This window comes from Stegostoma tigrinum, chromosome 2 (assembly GCF_030684315.1).
Source record: "Stegostoma tigrinum isolate sSteTig4 chromosome 2, sSteTig4.hap1, whole genome shotgun sequence".
Lineage (NCBI taxonomy): Eukaryota > Metazoa > Chordata > Chondrichthyes > Orectolobiformes > Stegostomatidae > Stegostoma > Stegostoma tigrinum.
In genome coordinates, this window is record NC_081355.1 from 6,144,671 (window position 1) to 6,171,591 (window position 26,921).

General features: G+C 41.8%; 1 protein-coding gene and 1 long non-coding RNA gene across 5 annotated transcripts in view; one reads left to right on the plus strand and one right to left on the minus strand.

Moving 5' to 3' along the window:
* LOC125446868 (uncharacterized) overlaps positions 1 to 5,612 on the minus strand; it is a 40,272-nt gene extending 34,660 nt beyond the window's left edge. Inside the window, exons 1-2 of the long non-coding RNA XR_007246475.2 lie at positions 5,346 to 5,612; positions 1,895 to 4,085 (exon numbers count right to left, since the gene is read on the minus strand). This is a non-coding gene — a long non-coding RNA (uncharacterized LOC125446868). The remainder of the gene's footprint in view (positions 1 to 1,894; positions 4,086 to 5,345) is intronic.
* LOC125446823 (zinc finger CCHC domain-containing protein 2-like) overlaps positions 4,590 to 26,921 on the plus strand; it is a 59,875-nt gene continuing 37,543 nt past the window's right edge. For 2 of the 4 annotated variants that reach the window (XM_048520722.2, XM_059651983.1), the window contains exons 1-5: positions 4,590 to 5,469; positions 18,810 to 18,915; positions 20,888 to 20,955; positions 22,222 to 22,293; positions 24,022 to 24,134. In XM_048520722.2, coding sequence (XP_048376679.1) covers positions 4,855 to 5,469; positions 18,810 to 18,915; positions 20,888 to 20,955; positions 22,222 to 22,293; positions 24,022 to 24,134 — 974 coding nt within the window. In that variant the 5' untranslated portion in view covers positions 4,590 to 4,854. The remainder of the gene's footprint in view (positions 5,470 to 18,809; positions 18,916 to 20,887; positions 20,956 to 22,221; positions 22,294 to 24,021; positions 24,135 to 26,921) is intronic. The other 2 variants (XM_048520704.2, XM_048520713.2) reach the window with 1 other exon arrangement.

The following is a 26,921-nucleotide window of genomic DNA, read 5'->3' on the forward strand; positions in this document are numbered from 1 at the left end:
CCTTGAGCTTACTTTGCCATTCAGTAGGATTATGGTTGGTCTGGCATTCTTCATGGCCACTTCCCTACCCTTTCCCCATAACTCTAGATTCCGTATTTATCAAGAATCTATCCATCTCAGTGTCAAATGTACATAAGGACTCTGTCTCCACAGTTCTCTATGACAAGGAGTTCCAACGATTCACAATGCGTTGAGAGAAGAAATTCCTCCAAATCGCAATCTTAACTTGTACCCCTTTATTCTGAGACTGAACCTTCTGGTTCTAGACTCTCCCATGAGGGGACATTTCCTCTCAGCATTTACCCTGTCAAGCTCCTTAAGAATCCTATCTGTTTCAATGATGTCATCTCTCATTCTTCTAAACTCCAGCGAGCTCCAACCAGTTTAGCCTTGGTTCATAAGACAATTCCTCCGTACTAGGGATCATCCTTATGAGCCTTCTCTGAACTGCTTGCAATGAAATGATGTATTTCCTTACATAAGGTGACCAAAACTGTACACAGTACTCCAGACGTGGTCTCACCAGCACTTTGTAAAGTTGCAGTAAGACTATGGTACTTTTATACTTCAATATAAGAGTCAACATTCCAATAGCCTTTCTGATTGCCCGTTGCACTTGTGTACTGGCTTTCTTTGTTTCGTGAACAAGTATCATAAGCCCCTTCGTGTTGCAGCTTTCCGCCGTTTCTCTCCATTTAGGTAATATTCTGTTGCTTTGTTCTCCCTTCCAAAATGAATCACTTTGCATTTTTCCACATTATACTCCATTTGCCAACATTTTGCCCACTTCTGTAAGCTGTCAGTATCTCTGTAAACTGTTTGTAAACGGTTGTATCTCACAGCCTGCCTTCTCACCTAGTATTAGTGTCATCTGCAAATTTGGCTATAGTACATTGACTTCCTTCCTCCAAGTCATTGATATGCATTGTAAACAGAACTGATCCCTGTGGAATTCCACTGGTCGCAGGTTGCCAACTAATTTCCTGCCCATGAGCCAATTTTCTATCCACACCAGTACACAATTTCCAACACCATGGGTTTTTATCGAAAGATATAGCCTTGTGTGAATACCTTGACAAATGCCTTTGGGAAGCCCAAATGCAACACATCTCCTCAATCTACTCTGGTTGAGATTTCCTTGAAAAACTCCAGCAAATTAGTAACACACAGTTTCCCTTTCATGAAGCCGTGTTGGCTCCGCTTGATTAGATTATGAATTTTCAAATGTACTACTGTTACTTACTTAATAATTGATTCCAATAATATTCCCAACAATTAGATGTCAGTCTAATCAACCTTTTTGCCTCCCCTCCTTTTGACTTTTTTGTGGTACTTTAGCAATTTTCCAATCCTTACTATGATTACAGTTCCGTTCATTGAGCATATTCCGTCAAAACTGAATGACAGATGGAAGGGAAATAACCATGGTGAATACTTCTTGTTTTCAAGGGATATTTTACGTTTAAAATCTTCTGGCAATGGTAAACTACGAATGCAATTTGTTCTACCATTAGCAGAAATTGAGGTTTTGTGCGTTCCAGAAGTCACTGCTAGATACCGGAGATCAGGGTGGGCTTTGGGAAGTTGAAAATCGCAGGCTGAATAAATAGAGAGAGACCAATTATGACACGTTAGCTCGTGGGGGTGAACTGGGAGGCAGGGAGAAACCTGCTCCTCACTGCCCTCAAGTCTTGCTTTCTTTTAGCTGTTAAGTTTACCACGTTCTCCTCGCAAGTGTTCAAAATCGATTAAAATCTGAGGCATGCGAGCCTCATTAGCATACTAAAATTACTGACCCTTTTCTCTCTGGCTTCATGGCAGGATGGGTTCAGTTTGCAAATTTTTTTGCAGAATTTATCCCACCTCCCAGCAGCTTAGGAGTTAAAATTCCTACCTGTTTGATGCCATGAAAAAACCTGTTTTTGCTTTAGCTGATCTCTCATCAGCTGTTTGTCCCCGTCTTTGCTTTTCATTTCTCAGGAAATGAAACTGAAACTCACATTTCTAGCCTTCCAAAAAAGGATTGTTCAACAATCCAAAACAAAACTTTACTATAATGAATTATTTTCTTGCACTATTAAATCCCAATTTGCTGTATAAAAAACGAAGAATAGGTGCCATTCTACACCTCACCAATTACAGATACATTACAGGTTCCGTTCTGCACTGTTGTATTAAAGATAAAATCGCAGGTTCCCTTTCCCCACACAGTGAGAATAAACTATAGTGTCCTACCATCACATTGAACAAAACAAATAGCTGATCATAGAATCCCTGATAGTGTGGAAGCGGGCCATTCAGCCCATACAAACCCTCCAAAATGCATCCCACTCAGAACTAGTGGGATGGACATTATGGACAATTTAGCATGGCCAATCAACCTAATCTGCACATCGTTGGACTGTGAGAGGAAACTAGAGCACCCAGAGGAAACCCAAGCAGACACAGGGAGAATGTGCAAACTCCACACAGTCACCCAAGGGTGGAATCAAACCCAGGTCCCTGGCACTGTGAGGCAGCAGTGCTAACCACTGAACCACTATGTCAGCCACAATGGATTACAACAATTCTTTTGTTGAAAATAAATCATAGAATGTGGCAAGCTTATGATGAAATGGAGAAGAATTTGGGATTTAAGATTCACAAACAGTGCCTCAGGTGGCTTGATCACTTAAAAGTTAATGGAGTGCAGGGTTTTGTGTCAAAAACGATGCATTACAAAATTCAACAGATAGAGATCAATTTTAGTAAGAGCCAAGTTAGAATACTATGCAGTTTTGGGTTTCATATAGAAAATGTGTTGAGGAAATAGAGAGAGAGGGTACAGATTCATTAAATTGTGAAACCATATAAAGAACACTGAGACGTATTTGAAAAATTGGGCTGTTAGGAAATTGCTTGGTGACTTTTGGTTGGACATTGGAGTTATCAAAGGATTATAAGTTTAGGCAGACAGTGAGTGAGGGGCCTAAAACAGAGAGGCCATAGACTTATGATGAAAACTAATATGCCGGACAGAAAGATTAAGAAAACTTTTTGATGGTCAAATTAGGAAATGGCATTAATCCATGTTGGATCTTTTATTCAAGGGGATTATCCACTTCAGCTAGCCAAATGACTAGATTGTGATTCAGAACAACATCAATCATGGGTTCAATATCCCTGTTGTCTGAAGTAGTCCTTATTGCCTATCCCACAGTGATGTCATGAAATGACCCTGAGGCAACAAAGATAGTATAGGAAGAGAAGGAAGAAACTTCTGATGTTCTTCTCCACCCTACTGGATTATAATTTAGTAATTTATCCTCTGTGGGAAAAAGTTCTTTCTGATCATTTGAATTACTCCAGTTCTAATTGTGTGTTTATTTTCTCCCACCCACAACTGAATTTTGATGGCAGGTACCCTCCCCCTTTTATTGAAGCAAGGTTGAGAAATACTGAAGCACGAAAAGATTAAAGACACAAAAGGAGCTAATTTTGCCGATTGTGTCGGTAGCAGTGAAGAAAATCTCAGCTCAATCCCTGTGCTTCCAGCTCTTGGTCTATATCCCTGTAGTATACCTTAAGTACACATCAAACTGTTCCACAAATTTGACCAGGGTTCATCCTTCCAGTGCCCTTTCTGGCGGTGAATTCATATCTCTGATACTCACTGAATGAAAATAACTCCTGTAATGAAATAACTTCTCCAATCCTCCTCCCTAGACCAAAGTCTGCTTTTCTGATGCTTGGCCTGCTGTGTTCATCCAGCTCCACACTTTGTTATCTTGGATTCTCCAGCATCTGCAGTTCCCATTATCTCTGATCACATAAATACATAAGTCGCACACACTAGGTTATTGTCCCACAGATGTATTTGAAATTACAAGCTTTGGGAGTGCTGCTCCTTCGTTAGGCGAAGTCACGTTACATAACTAAGAAGGGTTGAAAGGGACAAAAACAAGGTTGTTGGAAAGGCTCTCTGATGAAGGGTCTCGGCCCGAAACGTCAGCTTTTGTGCTCCTGAGATGCTGCTTGGCCTGCTGTGTTCATCCAGCCTCACATTTTATTATTATGTTGGAAAAGCTCAACAGGTTTGGCAGCATCTGTGAAGGAAAAAAACAGAGTTAACGTTTCGGGTCCAGTGACCGTTCCTCCAGTTCTGAGAATTTACAGCATCCGCAGCACTTTCGGTTTTTATTAAGGGTTTAAAGGGGTGTGGGCCAAATGCTGTCAAATGGGACTAGATGCATTTAGGATATCTGCTCAGCACGGATGAGCTAGACCAAAGGGCCTGTTTCGCTGCCATACATCTCGACGACTCACAGGCTCTAAGCGCGGGGTTTAGTGTGTGCTCAGCGTGCGGGGCGGGAGATTGACAGGAGGGCGGGGAGCGGTGTTCGGCGGGAGGGGCGGGGTTAGCGAGCGATTGACACGAGGGGCGGGAGCTCAGCGGGAGACTGAAACGGTCGGTGTTCAACTTATCACCGGGGGCGGGGCAGGATGAGTGATTGACATGAGGGCGTGGTTTCGCGTGCGACGGCAACGGGTAGTGACCGGCTTAAGGGGCGGGGCACGGTTTATTTTGATTGACAGGATGGGGGCGGGGTTCGACGAGACGGGCCGCCGGTGGGGGAAAGAGAGGCGGAGACTTTAAATTCATTCGGCTGTCCGCTGCCATTCTCAAGCTGGAGATAAACTGAGGGGAGAAAGAGAGGGAAAAAAAAACCCAACGGAACAAAATCAGCGGCTGGGTCTAAAAATATATGAGGGGATGTTGGCGACGGTGGCCATTTCCAACTGATTAATTAATTATTTTATGTGTTTTCCCCCCCTCCCCCCGGATTGTGGGTGTGCGTTATTCGCATTAACTTGATGACGATGAAGATGAAGGTGCTGATGAAGTTGCCCGACCCCGATCCCGAGGACGAGGAGGAGGAGGACGAAGAGGAAGACGCAGGGAAAGCGGCTCCTGCCATGCCGCCGCCGCTCTCCGAGCTCTGGAAGGAGGGAGTGTACGAGTGGTTCGGCTCGGCCCTGACCTCGGCCCAGCGCCTGGAGTTCTGCTGCGGCCTGCTCGACCTGTGCCACCCGCTGGAGCTGCGCTTCCTGGGCTCCTGCCTGGAGGACCTGGCCCGCAAGGACTACCACTCGCTGCGCGACTCCGAGATCCGCGCCAACAGCGCCGCCGACCTGGCCGGCATCGGAGACCCGCGGGACGAGGTCACCCGCAGCAAGCTGGTGGTATCGCTGGCGCTGCTGGGCTCCGAGAACCGCGAGGCGGCCGCCGTGCTGGCCCGCGCCCTGGCCCGCGGCCCGCTGCCCCTCTCCGAGCGCGGCGTCCAGGAGTTCCTGCTGCTGCTCACCATGGCGTCCAACCACCCGGCCTTCTCCTTCCACCAGAAGGAGACGCTCCGGGCGCAGCTGGCCGAGCTGCAGCGGAGACCCGGCGGCGGCGGGGGTCGAACTTCCCAGAGCTCCGTCTGCAAGGTAAATAGGGACTGGGGGAGGGAGGGGGAGGAGGAGCAGGCTGGATAAGATTGAGGGGTATTGAGTGCGTGGGGTGGAAGGTGGGAGGAGTTGCTGTGATAGTAGTCGGTGGGGAGGGAGGAAAGAGGGCGGGAAGGTGGTGGTAGTGGGGGGGAGGGCGGGAAGGTGGTAGTGGGTGCTGCTGTGGGGGGGGGTGGGGGGAGGGGGATGCTGCTGTGAGGGGGCAGGGCGGGAAGGTGGTTGGAGGGGTGTATTGAGGGACAGATGGGGAGAACGAGGGGGCAGATACAAATCAACTGGAAGAGGATGGGATTGGGGAGGGGGTAGGAGGAGATAAGGGAGGGCATGTCCAGCCCACCCAGGCTCTGCCATTCAGAAAATTAAGGCCTTCTCTTTGAACGTCGACACCTCAAACAAACGTTTGATTTTATATTGAAATACAAGCAGTTCGGTCCTCCGGCCGACACGGGGCGGGCTCCTGTCGGCCAGGTCTAAGAGGGCTAGGCGCAGGCGCACTAATCGTCACCTCCCATTTCTGCCTGAGGGCGGGGAAACTGTGGTCTTGTCTCGTATTTTTTTGAATGGGCCGTTGGCGCTTGAAAGCAACCAATGAGGCACTACGCTCAGGTCAAGTGGGGGCGTGAGGGCAGCGTTGCACGATTATTAGTGCTCCGTTTGCATAAATTTGATCAGTAATCTCACCCCATGCCTCATAGTGCCTCCCTTTTACCTAGCACATTGAGTAAGTAAACTTCTCCTTTCCGCAGTCCTAAGTGGCCTGTCCCTTAGGCTGTGGCCCGAGTTGTCAATCACCATCACTTTCCATACGAAATATCCTTTCTGCACATACCCAATCGAACCTTGGAAGCATTTAAGTTTGAAAGCGATCACCTGTTATTCTACTAAACTATTCTACTCGCACAGGGTGCAGAGCTGGATGAACACAGCGGGCCAAGCAACATCAGAGGAGCAAGAAAGCTGACACTTCGGGCCTAGAGCCTCCTTCAGAAATGGGGGAGGGGAAGGGGGTTCTGAAATAAATAGGGAGAGAGGGGGAGGCGGATAGAAGATGGATAGAGGAGAAGATAGGTGGAGAGGAGACAGACAGATCAAAGAGGTGGGGATGGAGCCAGTAGAGGTGAGTGTAGGTGGGGAGTTAGGGAGGGAATGATCAGTCCAGGGAGGCTGGGCAGGTCAAGGGGGTGGGGCTTGAGGTGGGGGGATAGGTGGGAGGAAGGGCAGTTTAGGGAGGCAGGGACAATCTGGGCTGGTTTTGGGATGTGGCAATGGGAGAGGACATTTTGAAGCTTGTGAAGTCCACATTGATACCATTAGGCTGCAGGGTTCCCAAACAAAATATGAGGTGCTGTTCCTGCAGCCTTCGGGTGGCATCGTTGTGGTACTGCAGGAGGTTCTGGATGGGCATGTCTGAGGAATGGGAGGGGGAGTTGAAATGGTTCGTGACTGGGGGGTGCAGTTGTTAATGTGAACTGAGCATAGGTATTCCACAGAGCAGTCCCCAAGCCTCCCCTTGGTTTTCCTGATGTAGAGGAGCCACAATGGGAACAGCACGTACAGTACACCACGTTAGATGTGCAGGTGAATGTCTGTTTAATGTGAAAGGTTTTCTTGGGGCCTGGGATTGGGGGAGGGGGAGGTGTAGGGTCAGGTGTAGCACTTCCTGTGGTTGCAGGGAAAAGTGCCAGGTTTGGTCAGGTTGGAGGGGAGTGTGGAGTGAACAAGGGAGTCAGAGTGGACCCTGTAAAGCAGATAAGGGTGGGGAGGGAAACATGTCTTTGGGGTTGGGTTGCAGATGGCGGAAGTGACGTAGGTTGGTGGGGTGGTACGTGAGTACGAGGGTGATTCTGTTCTGTTTTGATTGTTATTGCGGGGAGGGGGTGTGAGGGATGAGTTGCGGGAGACAAGGTTGAGGGTGTTCTCGACCTCTGAGCGGGTAGCTGTGGTACTTGAAAAATGAGGACATCTGAGATGTTTGGGAGTGGAATGCCTCATCCTGGGAGTAGATGTGGGAGAAGTGGAGGAATTGGGAATAGGGGATGGAATTTTTTTTTTGTTTGCAGGAAGATGGGTGGGAGGAGGTGTATTCCAGGTAGCTGTGGGAATCGGTGGGCTTGAAATGGATGTCGGTTTCCAGATGGTCGCCAGAGGCGGAAACAGGGGCTCAGGAAGGAGAGGGAGATGTCAGAGATGGTCCAGGTGAACTTGAGGTTGGGGTGGAAGGTGTTGAAGTGGATGAACTGTTCAAGCTCCTCGTGGGAGTACGAGGCAGTGCCAAATCAGTCGTCAATGTAATGGAGGAAGAGGTGGGGTTTAGGGTCAAGCGTAGCTTCAGAAGAGGGATTGTTCCATGTAACCTGCAAAGAGGCAGGCATAGCTTGGGCCCATGCGGGTACCCATGGCCACCCCCTTTGTCTGTAGGAAGTGGGAGGAATTGAAAGAGAAGTTGTTGAGGGTGAAGACTAGTTCAGCTAAGCAAATGAGGGTGTCAGTGGAGGAGCACTGGTCGGGCCTACGGGATAGGAAGAAACGGAGTGCCTTTAGGCCGTCTGCATGGGGAATGCAGGTGTATCGGGACTGGACATCCATGATGATGATGATGAGGTGTTGGGGACCAGTGAATTGGAAATTTTGGAGGAGGTGGAGGGTGTGGGTGGTATCACGGATGTAGGTAGGAAGTTCCTGGACCAAGGGGGATAAAATGGAGTTGAGATGGGTGGAGATACGTTCAGTGGGGCAGGAGCAGGTGGAGACAATGGGTCGACCAGGGCAGTCAAATTTGTGGATTTTTGGAAGGAGATAGAAGCGCGTGGTGCGGGGTTGGGGAATGATGAGGTTGGAAGGTGTCCTCAGGTTGTCGTTGGTTTGGGAGATAATGATTTGGTGGTCGGGGTGGGGTCATGATCAAGGGGGCGGGAGGAGGAGGTGTCCGACAGTTGGTGCCTGACCTTGGCGATGCAGAGGTCAGTGTGCCATACTACAACTGCACTTCCCTTGTCCACAGGCTTTTGGTGAGATTGGGATTGGAGCGGAGGGCTGCACTTGCTGTGGGTGGAAAAGGTTAGAGTGGGTGAGAGAGGTCCTGCTGAACCTTCTCTGCACTCTCTCCAAAGCTTCTGCACCCTTCTGATAACTAGATTGGTGAGCCATTGTTGCTTTACCTCTAGGGCAAGTTTGTTTCCTTTAATCAAAGAGACTAAAACATTACACTGTATTCCAAGTGTGGTTTCTCCATAAGGCTCTATGTAATTGCAGTAAAGCATCTACACCCAAAATGTCTTGTCATGTAGGCCACCATAACAGTTCTATACAGTCATGTCTGTGCAGGCTGTCTGAAGGAGTAATTCACCCATTGCCAAATTCCCTAATATTTTCTCACCATAGTCTTGCACATCCTTTTCATATAATGATCTACTGCCCTCCTGAATGATTCCATTGAGTCTTCCTCCGCTACATTGTCAGGCAGTATCTTTCATTCTGCAAACGTTTGTTGCGCAAAGAAGTTTTCCTTCATGTCACCATTGTGAATGCATGGAGTGTGGTATGGGGGACCCAATTTATGAATGTTCAACTTTGAAATCCTATATGTGGATGTAATTTTAGAGACGTGAATACAGACATTGTGTTCTGACTTGTGTACAAAATAGCTAGTGAATGACAGATCATGCAGTTCTAAGTCAGTAAATATCTAGAATTGAGTCTAATGATGACCCTGAATCTACTGTCAATTATTGGGAAAAACCCATCTGGTTCACTAAAGTTCTTTTGGGAAGGAAACTGCTATCCTTATTTGGTCTGGCCTACGTGACTCCAGACCCACAGCAATGCAGTTGACTCTTAACTGTCCTCTAGGTTGGGCGATAAATGCTAATCTCGCTGGTGCCCTCATCATGTAAATGAATGTTTTTTTAAAATTTCCTTTTTTGGTCAAGCAAGGAAACGCCTGCTGTAATTACATCTTCATGGAAAAGAGAATTTTATTTGAATGATGTAGTTGTAATTGTCCCAAAGCCTTTATCTGAGTTCAAGATACAAGACCAAAACAGAAATTGCTGGAGAAGCTCAGTGGGTCTGACAGCGTCTGCAGAGAAAAGCAAAGTTGTTTTGAGTCCAGTGATCCTTCTGCAGAATTTGCTGATGGAAGCATTAACTCTGCTTTCTCTCCATCAGATGCTGCCAGACATCATCTGAGTTTCTTCAGCATCTGCAGTTCTTTTACTTTCTTAACCTAATTGAAAGTGTTATCTCAGAGTTGGGCAGTGGTATGAGGATGCTGCAGTTTAATTTGACTACCATCTCTTTGTAAGTAAATGGGGTTTCTGGGCTAGCTGCCTTCTGACCTCTGCCTCCAAGTCGAAGGGTTATGATTCACCCTCACTTGAGGGTTGAAGATGATGCTTTGGTTCCGTACTAAGGGGGTGCTGCCCTGTCATTCAGGGACTGAATGGAGTCTTGTCACTCTGGTGACTGTATGAAACTCAGAGATCAAGTTTGAAGAGCAGTGGGAGACCTGTATACTGCCAATATATCTAGCCATTATCCCATAGTCATCATTTTACTGTTTGCTGTGCACTTCAGCACAGTTACTACATTTCAAAAAAACTTCATTTCCTCTAAAGCACTTCAGTACTAATAATCATGGATGGCCTGATATGACTGCGCGTCTTTTCACATACTTTTGGAACAGTGTGTGATTTACCTCTTTAAAATCCCAATCACCTCCAAGTCATTATGGTCTATTTAAATTTGGAAATTTCGGACCATGTATTATCCTATTTCAGCTGTTTATTTTTTGCAAGTTGTACTATTGTACTCATTTGCAGCTTCAAAGTCTCAAGTTATCTTGTTTAATGACTGCAAATCCCCAGAACCTTGTCATTTGTTGAGTTGGTGGCAATCCGGTAGATCTATGAGGAACATTACTCCAAAGGCGATTCCAGGGTGAAAGATGTGCAGTTAGTGAGTTGTCATGGAAGGACTAAGTGATGCGTGGTATGAATAGTTTTTAACAAGCTTTTGTGGCCTTTCATCAATTGGTGAATATGTGGGGAAGTGATGCTTGAGAGTAGTTTTAACAACAGTGGCGCTTGTAATGTGCGCACTTTCTTTTTGTCTCCCTCTGTCTGACACAAAGCAATTCTCCGTCACTTCCTTAAGTTATAAATATTTGCTGCAGTATCCATGAATTACCAGTAGTTTCCAGGGTATGGTTGAAGTATGATTTTTCTTATTTTCCAGATGTGAAGCCGCACCAGAATGATGGTGGGCTATTCAACCCCTGATTGGGTCACAGCCAAATCATGTTTTCTTTGCAGTGACAAGATGGCCTCTGGGAACAAAATGTACCACGATATAACTAAAATATGTATCAACTGAATAAGCCACCTCCAGTACAATATAAATGTTTCATAACCTCTGTCTCCAGGAGCTGTTGATCCTCCTGTTATTACAACCAGATTGCAGGCCTATAAAGCCAACTTCTGCTCAATTTCAATATAAACTATCGGAAATATTGAATTCAGGGCTAGTTTGTCGAAATGCCTTTCAAGCTTATGCCTATGCACTTGCAGAAAAGTTAATTGCCTGATGGGCAGATGTTACAAAGTGTTTACACTATTGAGTGCACGTTAGTGTGAGTGATACTTAAGTACAAGCACAGTAAAATGTTGCGTAGTGTTCATTAGGGTAACCTTTCTAGTATCAAAGCGATTAGTTTTTAAAGCAAAAAATTTTAATGCACGATTATTCATCAACTTTAATTGGCTACATTTTTGGTCTTCTCTTTTTCAAGTCTGGTGCAGAGTTGAGTAGAGGGGACCTTTTCAACCTCAGGCTTTAAAAATACCTGAACAAAAATAGTGGAAACATTCTGTTCAGGCAGTGTGAAGAGAGGGAAATGTAAGGTGAATGTTTTCAGTCTTGGCAATGACGGGTCATTAACCTCTGACAGTAACCTAATGCACCTATCTCTGCAAATGTACAACCTGCATTGGTGTGTATGTAGTGCGTTCTTCAGCTTCGGTTCACCAAAATTGAACTTCAGTCTGGCTGTAACTGGGTTATGACAATTTTTCCCTCAAATGTTCCTTCTCATAATTTGGGCAGGTATTTTGAAACTTATCTAGATTCCACTTAACACCCGATACTGATATTTAAAAATAAGTGCTGGAAGCCAGCCAGCAGTCTGGTGAGAGAAAATGGTGATGTTTAGAGTTCTGTATGACTCTGTAGATGCTGAGAACATAAGTCTTTTCCAGTGCTTAAGCTGATAGCTGGAAATCTGAAATGAAAAAAACTAATTTTACACTCTGATGCAGGGTTAGGCCCGAAACATCAGCTTTTGTGCTCCTGAGATGCTGCCTGGCCTGCTGTTCATCCAGCTTCACACTTTATCACTGCTTTGCTTGTGATGTCTTTACCCAAAAAATGTTTCAAATGTAGTAGCATGAGGGAATTAGTGGCTGCTGTCTCTACAGTAACCATTCTGTGGTGCTCCTTGAGTGAAAGATGGTAGGCAGGGCAGGTTCAGCCAACTGTTCATCAGTCTCAAAGATATTGAATAAGACAGAGGAGAGAGAGAGAGAGCTGGAAAAATATAGGTAAATGAGTTTGTATATCTGCTCTAAATTCAGTGATCAGTAAAGTTTTTTTTGTATCTGCATAAAAGTAAGGTTTAACTGCATTTTTAAAATTACTATTGTCCTTATTATAGCAGCACATACAATATGATTCATGTAATAAACTAGAGGATGCTGCAGCGTTTCAAATTGCATGGCTCAGCGTGAGCTTCCTGCTTTCATAACCAATTGTTTGTGCATTGTAATGGTTTGCTTTTAAATTGGCTGTCAAATTTTGAGTACGAGACCTGATAATGCAGGATGGGTGCTGATATTAACTTTGGGCTGAAATCCATAGAGCAGTGCTTACGGAGCTTGTCCTCTGTTTGAAATATATTATGACACATTGCTTAAATGATCATACCCTCTGTTCTTAGGCATTTAATTAAAATTAGCTAATTCTACAGCTATTAAATAAAATGAACAGCATCCCAAAATGCTTTGCAGTCAATGAAGCACTTTGTGAAGTTTAGTTACTACTGTAGCGTAGGAAATCCAGCCAATAATTTGCAAGCTACCACAACTGGCAATAGCAAATCCAGTAATCTATTGTAGTTCCATTTGGGGATAAATAACAGTCGGGTTACTGGTACAGATTCCTTGCTTTCCTTTTGAAATGGTATGTCAACATCTTGTACATTGACTGATCCAAAGCAGTACCCAAAAGGTTGCAGCACTTGCCCACTCTTACAGATCAGGCTAGCATTCGATCATTTAAATATTTATATTTTGAGGCTAAGCCAGAAAATCTTCATGGCTGATTGTAAAATTAGTTTCAGCATTAGAATGTTTACAGTTTTATTGAGGAATCTATGCAGCACTGAGTTGTCCTATTTCAACTTGCTCAATAAATCAATGGTTCTGCTTAGATGCTGCACGTACTGCAGGCAACATCCGGGAGGGGAAATGGGCACATTGAATTTGGTTAAGTAATATTTAGAATATCTAGTCTGCACCTGAATACCAAAACTAAACTAGAACACTCTACTTCAATAAAGTATTTTTTTATTTTTGAGTACAACATGTTTCTTGTCTAAACGAATTTAAAGCTTAGCTTAGAGATACAAATGGAGCTATAGGACTCGTTTATACTGGGGAGAGAATTATTTGGAGGCCTTATGTGCCTGTTGGGTTTTCTTCCTAAAACACCTCAATGTTGTAGGATAAATTTCCAAATATGTTGAATGGGTTCTTGTGTAATTTACAATCCTGATGCAAATTTCTAGCCACCCTCAATGCTTTGTCTCCGCCCCCCCCCCCCACCCACCCACCCAAACGCCACACCTGCACGGGCGCACAATGGTGGCCTGTCTCAAACATCACTGCTGGCTAGTTAGATTCTGGTCATGGCCATTGTCATCTCTAGCCTCCCAGCCTGCTTTGATGCCCTGCAACTTGGTAGGTCCACAACTGATGACATTTCCTTAGCTCCACATTCATCCTGGGAAAATCTGGATAACAAGGGCACCTATGTCAAACTCCTGATCATTGACTGCAGCTTCACTTTCAATGCCATAATCCCTACCAGACTAATTTCAAAACTCCAAGACACAGATCTTGGCTCTGCCCTGTGCAACTGGATCCTCAGCTTCCTGACTCTCAGACAATGAATCAAGGAAGATAGTCAACTGCACCTCCTCCATGATAACCCTCACACTGGTGCCTTGCACGGTTCTGTTTTTAGACCCCTACTGTACTCCCTGTATATCCATGACTCTAATCAAATTCCATATGAGCGCTATCTATAAGTTTGCTGACAATATTGCTGTGGTAGGGCAAACAATGATGAGTGCAAGGAGGAGATGGAGTGCCTGGTGTCGTGGTGCAATGATAACTGCCTGTTCAGTTGTGAAGCAAAAGAATTGATCATTTCCTTCAGGAAGAAAAGAGGAAGACCTGCCCCTACCTATATCAACAGAGCTGAGGTGGGCAGGGTCAAGAGCATCAAGTTCCTAAGTGTAATGATAATCAACAATCAGCCCTGAGCCCCTAAAGCAGGTGCTATTGTCAGGAAGGCACAACAGCATCTCTTCCTCAAGTGGCTTGGGAAATTTGGCATATTTCCAAGGACCCTGACCAACCTTTACAGGTGCAGCATAGAAAGCATTCTATCCTGCCCATAATGGCCTGGTACAGCTGCTGCTCTGCCCAAGACTAAGAAACAACAGGAAGTTGTGTGCACAGCCCAGACCATCATGGAAGCCAACTTCTTGTTTATGGACTCCATTTATACTTGTTGCCATGGAAAGGCTGCCAAAGTCAAAGCCCCTTCCCATCCAAGTAATCCTGTCTTTCAAGCTGTCCTGTTGGGCAGGGGATAGAGAAGCTTGAACACACACCAGGTTCAAGAACATTTTCTTCCCAGCTGAATGGACTCTAATTTCAAATAATGTTCATCTCGCTAATATTGATCTTGCTGTGTACCTCCAGTGCAGCTGTAGCCTTGTATGTGTTGCTGTAAGCATCCTGTGATCTGTTCGTCCTTGTCTGCTCTGATCGGCCTGTACTAGTCACAACACAAAGCTTTTCACTGTACTTTGGTTATAGTCCAATGTACCCATCAAATCTGATTCACTCAGACTTCTGTCTCTGCAGGGTTTTGGTTCTTGAAAATCCCACCCCTTTCTTGGTGTTGACATTTTGAAGTGAGAAGTGAACAAATGACTGTGTAGAAGATAAATAACAGAATTCAGTGGATACCATTTAGAAAAATGGAAGCGAATCTTTCAAAGTTTTTTAAAGACTAAGATTGTACCTCACTGAAGAATAGAAATTAGGGAGCACCAGGTTACATGTGTAGTGAGCTAACTGTTCAGCTGGAGTGTCATTAGGGCTGAGATGGAATGATAAACTAGACAGGCTCAAACCTTAATTGCTGTGTAAATATTGTGAGGAAAAATGTATGTGGCAGAATAGCTGAACGTCCAGCATTTTAAAAACGTGAAGTATCATCACAGCTGCTTTTTAAAATTCATTCATGGGAAGTAGGCCAAACCAGGATTTATTGCTCATCCCTAATTGAGTAGAAGCAGTTGAGTCTGGCGTCACACGTAGGCCAGACCTCCTGAGGATGGCAGATTTCTTTCCCTAAAGGACATTATTGAAGCAGATTTTGTTTTAGACAATTGTTTTTCAGACAATCGACAATGGCTTATTGGTCATTATTAAACTCTAATTTCCAGGTTATTGTTAAATTCGAATGCCATTGCAAGTTTCAAACCCAGGTCTGCAGAACATTACCTGGGTCTCTACAGTAGTAGTCTAGCAGTAATAAACACTATGGTATTGCCTGTAAAGTCAACAGTTCGACCGATGTACACATGCACCAGCAGTTCAGACAACACCATTCCCCTGCTCCTGATGGTGGGTATTAATTGTAGTTCATTGCCTCTTGTATTCAAAAGCCGACCATCTTAATTTAGTATCTACTGAGCTAAGTTGAATCGATTTAAAGGTGCACTTGCTGCCTGTACTAATGAAGGCTGGGATTGGAATCCAAAAGTTCAAGTTAAATCACTGGCTTTACTATAACTGTACCTTGAAGTTGTTCTATGAAGCTTTCTATTCTGATAACATCTCTACTGTCTTGTAGCTGCTGCTGTGCTGGTGTCCTCCTGTAAATTCTCAATGCTTATTCACTGTTGTACCTTGTTTCTTGTCCCTCAAAGAATCTTACTTGCATCTTTCCTAAAATTGTTTGTGTCTTGGTAGCTGCCAGTGACGCACGTTTCAGGCAAATGATCACTTTCCAGATATTATTCTAACCATTCTGTTCGGGGATGTTATCGTACATCTCTGCAGCAGGTAGGACTTGAACTTGGGTATCCTGGGTCAGCAGTACGGATGTAACCGCTGCTGTACAAGTGACCCTGCTGATCACGTTAGATTCATCAAATAACCATAGTGGATATTACTATTCACTAGTCTGTTACTTTTCTTTCCAGATTCCAGTCTATCCATGGTTCTTGCCCCTTTCCATCTTTTGAAGCTTTTCTAATCCTACAACCTTCAGCTACATACTGCCATTTGCTGCCCCTGTCTCTTTTAAAATGTCCCTTACCTCTTTGCTCATGGGTTAGTCTTTTTTCCTTTAACTGCCAAATTAAAATGCAACTTCCTGAATTACTGTTTCAAACATTCTCAATTTTCACTCTACCTGATTTTCTAATAGTCTTCTAATGAGCAGCTTTATTATATTGTCCTCCCAAATTTGTCATTGTGTCCCAGTGAAGTTCCTTTTTTTAATGTATTGCTTTCTATAATGAAAATATCCAGTGCGTTGGAAGAGTTTCACTTGCTACGCATTGAGTAGGGCAAGTTGGATTTAGTAACCAGAGCCAACTTCGGATGCGAAGATTAGTTTTAGAATGTGTAGATTGATGATGCTGGTTGAGAAATACCCTGTAAGCCAGCAGATAGTAGACCTAGAGATAACAAGGTGTAGAGCTGGATGAAGGCAGCAGGCTGATGTATTCAGCCTAGACCCTTCTGAAGAATGGTCTAGACTCAAAACATCAGCCTTCCTGCTCCGCTGCTGCTTTGCCTGCTGTGTTCATCCAGCTCTACACCTTGTTATCTCAGATTCTCCAGCATCTGCAATTCCTAAAATCTCAGATAGTAGACTTATCTGTTTTTGCCCTTTGTGCTCACAGATGGTGTTTTTTATTTGCATGACCATCTTTGACTTTTAACTAGCATCAAATTTACAGATTTTTGTGGAAGAAGTTTTCTTGTAAAACAGTGAACACTACATTTGGGCCAAACTAAGCAAGAATGGAAAATAAAAGTTTTTTATTTTTGTACAAAGTATGCATTTTTCAGCCACTATAATGTTATAATGCTTGCTTAAAAGTTTTAATGCATTTTAGTGAAAGTTAGTGATGAAAGGACAATTCTGGCATGTGAAGCAATTTGGTCAGTGTGCCAAAGGAGCACTAGCCTAGTGGTAAAATTACTGGACTAGAAATGCCAAGGCCTGTGCTCATACTGTGAGGGGGATATGGGTTCAAGTGCCAATGTGGCAGTTGAAAGAATTCCAGTTCAAATTAGCCAATTAATTACTTAAAATCTACAAGTTAATGCTAGTAGAGTTAAATGACCAGATATTGTCATAAAGACCCATCTGGTTCCCTAATGTCCTTGCATGGCCTACATGTGACTGCAGATCACGGCAATGTGGTCAGTTCTTAACTGGCTTCTGCGTTGTTTCACAACTTAGAGGGCAGTTAGATTTGGACACCAAGAAAGGTGCTAATAATCTGAAAGAGCTAACCAATTGAGTAGGTGAGAATGCAGGAATCAAAGTTGTTCCTGTTGTGGAACTTCAAGGACCAATAGAGAACCTGAATGTTTTGAGTTGATGGGATAGTAACATTGAAATTGGGCGTCATTTAATTTGGCCTGTGTCGGTGATTGAAAAGAGGCCAAGGAATTAAGGGTTTTGATTAGAATTTTGGCAGAACGTTACAGGTCATGTGAACATTCAAAGCTCTGATCTCTGCTGTGCAACTGTCAGATTGTAAGCAATGATGGAGAGGATTAGATTAGGATGTCACGTGCATGTGGAAGCTAACCCCGTGCTTGATGCAGATGATCATATCATGGGGCCACGTGTAGACGAAAGAGAATCATAGAGAAAGCGTTTTTGAGGATACCCAGGATATGGAATGGATGAGTGAATTCTAAGTGAGCTGGTACCAAGGAAGTGGAATTTGATAGAAGATAATGTTCAGAAGTATTGAACACTTCGATAATCAAGGAAGGTGAGTAAAAGACAATAGTTGCCATCAAAAATTGGCTATTACCAAGACAGTTGACCAGTGACAAACTGGGAATCAGAAGAAATGGTCAGAGGGAAATGTGCAGTTGCAGTAACAATGTATTCTTAAAATTTTCTCTAAGTGGGAAGGACAAGGGAAACAATTGGCAAAGTGGGGAAAATAGAATAACTGGTGACAACCTGGGAAAAGTACTGTTGTTAAATGTCAGATTTAAATGCCAGAAAAAGATGGTTTAATATTCAGAATTAAAGGGGCAAGAGAGCACAAAAAAATGTGGTTATGATCTGAAATAACCAGGTATAGAGCTGGATGAACAGAGCAGGCCAAACAGCATCAGAGGAGCAGGAAAGCTGACATTTCAGGTCTGGACCCAAAACGTCAGCTTTCCTGCTGTTCTGATGCTACTTGACCTGCACTGTTCATCCAGCTGTATACCTTGTTATCTCCAGCATCAGCAGTTCCTACTATCCTTGTTATAATATGGCATGTTTTTATTTGCAGAAAAGTACAACGTTGTTTAAAAGCTGCAGGTATCTTTGTCAACCGTCATCATCCTAGGTGCGAAAAAGTTTGCCATCAAAATTAAGGTGTTCAATAAATTTACCATTAAATGGTTCAGTAGAATTGACCTTCATCCAATTTTTTGGAGCTTGTTATTCAGTATTTGGGGAAAAGGTTTACTGCAGGAAGCTCTTAAAATGAAAAGCTGCTTGAAGAAAATCAATAAACCCTTTAAAAATTGTCACTCTGGGAAATTGTTAACATACAGCTCTCAAAATTAATTTGTAATATTTGGTATTAAACATTAATCCCATATGTTGAAAGGTTTTTCTGTTAGGGAAGGAAGTTGTAAAAGTTAGTCTAAGTGGTTGTTCCTTTTTTTAAAAAAAACACTTCATATTTTCCTTTTTGCCCCTTTTTAAAGGACCGACTTGCCAGGAAAAATTATTCCTTGGTGGCAGAGAATAACTACTATGAAAGAAGTCCCCCTTCATCTTGTGAAGGGGCTGCAGCAATCGCTCAACGACCAGGTAAAATTTGACTGACTTAAAATTATTACAATCAGTTCTTAATGCACAGAGCTGCTCAACTTGTTCACTGATTGCCATTCAAGAATTGAGACTTTTTCTAGATTATAACTATGTTTGAACACTATTATGATGACTAAGAGTGCTCCTCAGTTTTGTCAGCCTTATCACACTGATCCCCAGAATTTTTCCTGGTGTTCAGTTTGGAGAAGTTGTCATGTACGTGGGCAGGTAAAATGTATCGTCACCCAACAGAACAAATAACTTAAAATTAATAGTCAAAGAAGCAGATCTGATGAGTGTACTAATTAATCATTGTACCTGACCTTGATTAAGCTTAAATCAGAATACTATCTGTTTTAGGTTGTAGGCACTGGTCTGTAATGCAGACTAGCATTAACCCTGGCTTGTAACCAGATGGTACTTCACTGGCTTGAATTAGCTCCCACAACTGTATGGGCTAAGTATAATGTCTGTCGAGTATAATTAATTGTTTGGTAGTGCTGGTCTAAAGTATCAGCTGACCTCCCTTATCCATCATCAGAAATGCACAAGAACAGATTGGAAGCAATGCTGAGTTGTTTGGTTTGACAGCAATCTATGTATTAACTTTTAAAGAAAACAATGTGATGGTAATTTTTTTTTATTTTGTATAGAAAGTACTTTGGCTTTTCTTTCTCACTTCTGCTAAAATTGAACATCAAATTTTGTATGACAACATGCATCTTATTAATGACCATGTATGATAGTGGGCCACTATTATAAATAAGGATGAGTGGCCTTGTTAACTTGAAATGTCATTGCTAGTTCAATGAGCTGGGATGTTAGAGGCAGTCCAAAAGACAAGCTACCCAGGCACCGTTTCCTCTTAACCATGAGGTATTTGAGGGTCATGTGATGTCCCAGTGAACAGTTGTCAGCAAGGCACTGAAACCTTTTGAGGTTAACTTGGCAAATACTAATGTTTTACTAAATATTAATATTGACTGTTGTATGGCTCAACATTGAGCTGATGCACTAAATGAAAATAAATTGAAAGATTTGCCTTTAAAATTGCTCAACTATTCACTCTCCTCATGACACATATATACTTATTGAAACTTTGCAACAAGTTTCCTCTGACTTAAGAGTATTGATGGTTTCGTGATTTGTTTCTTTTTTGAGTAGTTAAGTGCCTTTTGGGTGTGAATGAACTTCTAATTTTAAAAGAAAACTGACCAGAATTTTGAGATAGTATTGAAATATGTATTGCAATGATGTTATGACAACTGTTAGACTAATGTACTGTAGAGCTTGGAGGGAAATGATAAAGCTTTTTTAAACTTGGTCCAAATTGGTGTACCTTTCAGTCTAGGTTACCATCTTGTGATGTTAAGGACCTGAATTCAGATGTTTTAAGTTCAAAGCAAAGTTCTCCAATATATTCAGAGCATCATTGATGTTCTAGAATTCTGTTTACTCTTCAAGTTCAATACTGCAAGGCAACTAATGTCCATTTTAGACATGTGCTGAGTCTGACTTGTAGAAGTGCAGTTTAGATACAGCTAGGCTCCCATAGTGATTTGTCTCTTTTGGAGTTGGAAAAGGGGAAGACATGGTTGCAATAGTGACTGTGTCAATTTGACACTGTTCACTATGAATCTGGGCTGGGTTCGTGCATGGCTTATAGATCGTTTGGACCTGTTGATTTGTTACTCAACGGTAAAGCAAATGTCCCCTCAAATCTTACAAGGTTCCAGAATTTCTGCAAGTTAGCTTTCCTGAAACACAAGCGCAAATTTAAGGCTTCCTCAATAGATCCTGTCACTAAAGTAATTAAGACTAACATAGCTGACTGCATCTCAGATTCTCCAGCATCAGCAGTTCCTACTATCTCTATAGCTGACTGCATGTTTGTTTCAATGTATTCTAGTGAACAAAAGTTATTTTCAACTGATCTCTTTTGCAGATATAGTTTCTTGGCTTTGTTTTTCAGGTGCACAGATTGAAAACGTTATATTCAAAACTCTAACAAAAAAGAGAGCTGACATCTGGGAGTTTGATGTAAGTAATAGGTGATCGTCAATTTGATCTATTTCAAAAATAAAAACTCACTAGACATCTGAAGTTAAAACAAAAAATGTTGATGTCAATTAGCCACTAATAGTAATAGCAAAATAAGTAGTTCAGGTTTCAGGTGAAACCTTCACTTTATCTTCTGTTGATTTTGGTTGACAACGGCATAATTCATGGAGATGGAAAATGGATAAAGACTTATTGCAGCTTTTATTTTTGAAATAATGAATGACAGCTTCATTAATATCAAGTTTAACCTGTGTTTAATCTTGATAATGTCATCGCCATTTGTAGATGTGAGGAAACTGTTGGTTTTGCTGTCTAGGAAGGTTCAATAATTAATGCCTTTGAAAAATGACATTGCTTTCAGTGTTTGTTTTATTTTGTACCGCTATACTTGTTTATAACAGACTGTAATAGAGGAATACATTGGAGGCACATTGTTATCAAATGATTTATCATTCTTGGAAAAAGAATATACAAGTAATATGACTTACTATGTAACAGAGGTGGTTAATTTGTTTTTAATGTGAGAAAGGAGATTTCAGCAATCCAGTAATTTGAATTAAGTATCAAAGCTCATCAAAAGGAAGTTTAATATTGATTTTTAATCATTCAGTTCAAAAACTCGATGAATTGTTCAAATCTTAAGGTTCTGAACATTTTTAGAAGCTGTACTGTAATGGGAGGGAGAGGATGTGGGCTAACCAGATTTGTACATATTTAAATTAGCCTTTTTAAAGTGAACAATCACGGATTAAATGGTGCAGTATGGGTTAGTATTTGAGATGGACCAAACTGGATCATGTTCTAAATTGTGATTGTTAATCTGTAAATAATTGAATTAAATCACATGATAGTAATGGGAAAAGAAAGCTGTTCATTTATTCACCGGAAAAAAGGCCAGCCTTACTTTGTGCTGTCATTAGTGTTTCTGTATCAGAAGGGTGTGTTCAAGACACACAAACTAGACCCTGTAATCTAGGCTAACACTTCACTGCAGTGTTGTGGAGGGTTACCATGGTCAAAGGCGTTGTCTTTATAAGAGAAGTAAAGATCTTTATGCAATAGGTAAATGAATGTGGAAGTTTTTAATCACAACCCGTTGAAGTTGAGTAAAACTCTTAAGAATTTGAGGTATTGGCATGCAAGAGAATGAGATTAGTGTTAACTCTAGTTGGCTTTCTATGCTGTAAACATAATATTTATTGTATCTGTCACATCATTCATAACACTTGTAAAATTGCATTTAAGGTCATGCGGACCGATTTCTCAATGTGCTCTGTGAGGAAAACGGATCAAGAGGTTCATGAGTTTCTAACTAAAGTAAGTTTTTACTCACTAAAAGTTCAAATTTTTTAGAAGGCAGAGATGACGAAAAATAAGATGTATAATCTTCGAGTTAGGATTGATTTATTAGAATAGGAAATGTTAATGGTACAAACTTCTCTCCTGATATTTTGAGTGCCCTTTTCACCCCTCTTTCAAGGATTCTGGTTTATTGTTTGTTGTCGTCATTCTCTGGCAAAGCTTTGTACAGTTAAAGTGAAGGCCATATGCAGATCCCTGAATCTGATTCAGGCAATTTGTTACTTCAGTATCATTTTACAAGGAGAATGTGCTCTTGGACTTGAAACTAAAGTAGATCCTAATAATTAATGATTAGTTATGTTATGCTGGGTGGCTATTTCCATTCTTGAGAATGGATCCGTTTGTTTTGCGGATGGGAAAAACAGGATTGAGGCCAGATCTTAACTTCATTCTAATGACAGGTGAAATGCACCAGTGCAGTGAATTTTTGGCATTGTCTTCTGAGTACCTCAGCTAAGTGAGTTTTTTAGTTTACAAGGAGTGACTTTTGTCCTTTTAATCATCCTCCGAAACTGGTTCGATTTCAGTCTATTCTGATGCTTTATATAGTTTTTTAAAAGATAGTGGAAGATATTTGAAAGTGCCAAAAGTTGAGGTCTGTTCTTTGTTCTAGTTTAAAAAACGAATGAGTTGTTTTCAGAATACAGGTCTAGAAGTTTATTCAGAGAGTTAGAGCTTTCATTAATTAAAGGGTACTCTGTTGTGTCTCTTTGTGCAACAAAGACTGAAAAATATTCATAAGGTAATGTTTAACGGTTTAGTGCAACAACCTTACGTGATCACGTGGGCTCAAGTGCTTGTGTACTTGCTGTTTTTCCTTGATTTTTGTCTCTTTCATTTTTTTCTTTCTCAGTTGAAAACTTGATCCTGAGATGTAAGCAGTGTTGGCCATGCCAATATTTCTCGCCTGTCCCTAGTTGTCCTTGAGCAGAAGGAGAGGAGTCTGATGATTTATATACCTGAAGATTATGCAGCTGCAAAGATCTACACTTTACAGTTGCCAGTCTATAATGGAAGTTGTTGGGTTGGTAGAGGGATGATTGTTCTGCCCGGGGTCAGTTTTCTGAAACTGGCATTGCTGAAAGGGATTGAGTACAATTTTTTTTTTTGTTTGCTCATGGTTTTCTTTATAAACCAGGTGACTGTGTTTCTTAGAGCAGTCTACCTTCCAAGGTAACTCCTTACCAGTGATTGTTCTTTGGTATTGCATGTTTCTCTGTAGTGTGATGGCAGCAAAATCACGCAGATTTTATTGTCAGACTCCAACCACAAGTATTTTTGACATTCACACTTCTGTTTGGTTGAGTCTAAATCTAGTTTTCTACTGAAGTGATTTAATTTTTCATTGTTTGTATCAGATTCCTGAAGGTTTGTGAAATTTTATTACTAATAATTGGGGAATAAAAATGGCTACTGAGTGCTTGATTTTCATCTGTTAAATCTGGGTACATTTGCCACTATAGACTTTGGACTTTACATGGAAGCTGCCTGTTTAAAATTTTTTTAATTGCTGGAAGGTGATGTCACTGGGCCAACAATATAATGCACATTCCTAAATGGTCGTTAAGGTGGTGTTGAGCCACCTATTTAGGGTTTTTAAGGGAAGTTGTTTTTCATTGTGCATGACTCAAGAACCAATCTTCCTATCGCGAGATTCTGAAACACTTGGGTTTTTTCATACAGCTGCCTAAGGAGTTTTCTGTTGATGCTTCTGGCAAGTCAATATTAAGGTCATCAAATCACAGCTCACAGGCAAGGGAAGATAGACGGCATTGCGATTTGGAGTTGACTATAAGGTAACCAATGGGCATGGATATTAATGAAATTGCACTGCTAATTTTGTCTCGTTTTGTACGTACTTAGGTTTACAAAACATATTGATTGCTGTTCTCATCGTATTGTTTATCTACCTAAAGCCAGGGTTAATTCAGTTCAATGTACATCAGTGTAGTATTTCATTACTGCGAATAAGATTTTTATTGGCATTTCAAAGTGAAAGTTTCCAGGCAGGAAACAGTGCTATCAGAAAACTTGCAGCTTGAGGGTTGAGATGATGCTAGGATTGCTGTTCATCAAAAATGTGCTTGATGTCCCTCTTGTCTCTCCTGACCCCTCCCTCCAATTCTTTTCCACCGTGTGAAATTTGAGTGACCATATACATCATTTTTTTAGAATATCTGTATTTTTGTTATTCATCTCGATTACTACAATACAGTCCACCTGCCTGATTGATTTACATTTTAGCTTTTTGTGAATTTCCATTAGTCATGTTCTTTAATTTCGATGTCAGAATAAACTTGTGGTGTTCTTAGCTTATCAAGGGGGAGGTGATGGCCTAGCGGTGGTATTGCAGGACTGCTATCCAGAGACCCAGATAATGTTCTGGGGACCCAGGTTTGAAACCTGGAACAGCAGATGGTGGAATTTTGAATTCCAAAAAATTTGGAGTTAGGAGTCTAATGGTGACCATGAATCCATTGCTGTTTGGAAAAACCCATCATGCCCTTTAGGGAAGGAAATTGCCATTCTAACCTGGTCTGGTCTACGTGTGACTCCAAACCCACAGCAATGTGGTTGACTCTTAATTGTCCTCTGGGCAATTGGGGATTGGCCCTAAATTAGGGATCGGCCTAACTGGTGAATTCCACATCCCGTGAATGAGCAAAGGAAAAAATATTGTAATGAAGTAATAAATCTAACACACTGTTTTCTTTTGTTCTTGTTCATCTGTTTATCATGTATCTTTAACTGTCTCTTTTTGGCTTTGCACGATTAAGAGTAAGTTTAAAGTTTCAGTTCCTTGTTCATTCTGATTTGCATCAACATTTCAAGTGTTCCAAATTCAGCAGTGGTCTTTTTGTGCTCTTATAACTTGTCACTACTTTTCAACAGCATAAGTTTAAAACAGTTGATCGTTATTTCCCTTCTTTCAGCTGCCTTGTGTTCCATATTGGTCCAAAACACTTGGCAAGGTGATTTTTAGCAACTTTTATTTTTCCCCTTGGGCTGATTTTCCTGTGTGGCCTTTCTTCCAGAGAAGATTCTCCAGCTCTCAGGCTACTTTTTTGTACACAAGATCCAGATTATTGAGTGTCTTGTAGTCCTGTATATCTCCTTGGAGACTTAAGTATTTCCATTAATTATCCAGTTAAGAACATTGCTTAAAATCATCAACCCAGTAGGAGTGCCGACCAAATTACGCCTTCCTCATATGTAGCTACTGCCAGGACATCAATAAGGAATCCCTGACATTGTTCATGCAGCCCAGGTGACATAGAGCAAACCAGTATAAAGAAAGTAACTGCAAGTGGATGGCCTGTATTTATTTTCACAGATGGAAAATATGATGTGATGTGCTATGTAAGAGTGCTTGTAAACTAGTTTTCATACCCAGTTGTCTGACAGCTTTCCCTAATTTGGCAAGAAATGGCAGGCACTGTTTCAGGGAGTTTTAGAGAAAAGAGAACTTTTTTAAAAGCAGTGGAAAGATTGAAGCTGTTTTAATAATTTATATTTGAGATGCAATGTGTGTGTCTGTCTCCCCTCCTCTTTTCCTTCCTGCAACCCCCCTTCCTCCCCAAAAAAAACACCATACTCTACACCACCTTGCCCTAATGTTAACTGTTGGTTGTATGAAATCATGTAAAAACTGTGAAAGACATTCATGTTTAACTGTCTTTTTTGGCATGTATAATTGTTAATCTGTGGTAAGCCTTTAGTAGAATAAACTTTGCTTCTCTGCTTACTAGTTATGCTTATTATGACAGTTATAAATGTATGTCCTGGTGCTATTAGTTAAGGCCTTAATCTTTAAATATAGCTCTATAAACTTCCGGGACAAAAGTTGGACGTGAAACTGCTCCTGCACAAAGAGCCAATTGAAAATGATTGAAATGTAACTTTGGCTTCATGAAATGTTTAGTCATTGCAAGATGGACTAAAATTAGAACCATAGAGCAGGAAGAGACTATTTCAGCTGAGCTGCTGGCTCTACAACCTACTGTGCATAAGTTAGTATCTCTTTTCAAGCCTGATCTGAGCCATGATCCTGCGATCCCCACCATGGCTAGGGAAAGAACACATCTCGAATCACCCCAAGCTAAATGGGGATTGAACTATTCATCAGCACCAATTCCATCCATGCCAGTCATCCAGCTAACGAAGTCACCACCCTTCTCCATAGTTGTTCAAATTGGGGAAAATTTTCAAAATCAGTCGTCCGTGCTGCTTGTGCGTAACCAGATATAGTTAAACAGCATGGCAAACTGGCAACAACCTTAGTCAACAGAGTTTGTAGTGATGACCATGGTATTTTGATCATTATATTTTTGTACTTGCAGCTAATTCTAGTAAATGAGAGCATCCTAAAACAACTTTACTGTACTATCCTAACCTGCTTCCACAGCTTTGCAACCATAACTGCACTTTGACTTGGGGACCAGTTGCATGTTTGACCAGTGGACTTGCTGAATTCAAATACTACTTGAGTTAGTTTGGTATTTGGATCTGCACATAAGATTACACCATCTCTTTTTGCCCTGTCTTGCACATTAAGCTATTTCCTTAAGATGTGTTTCCACTTT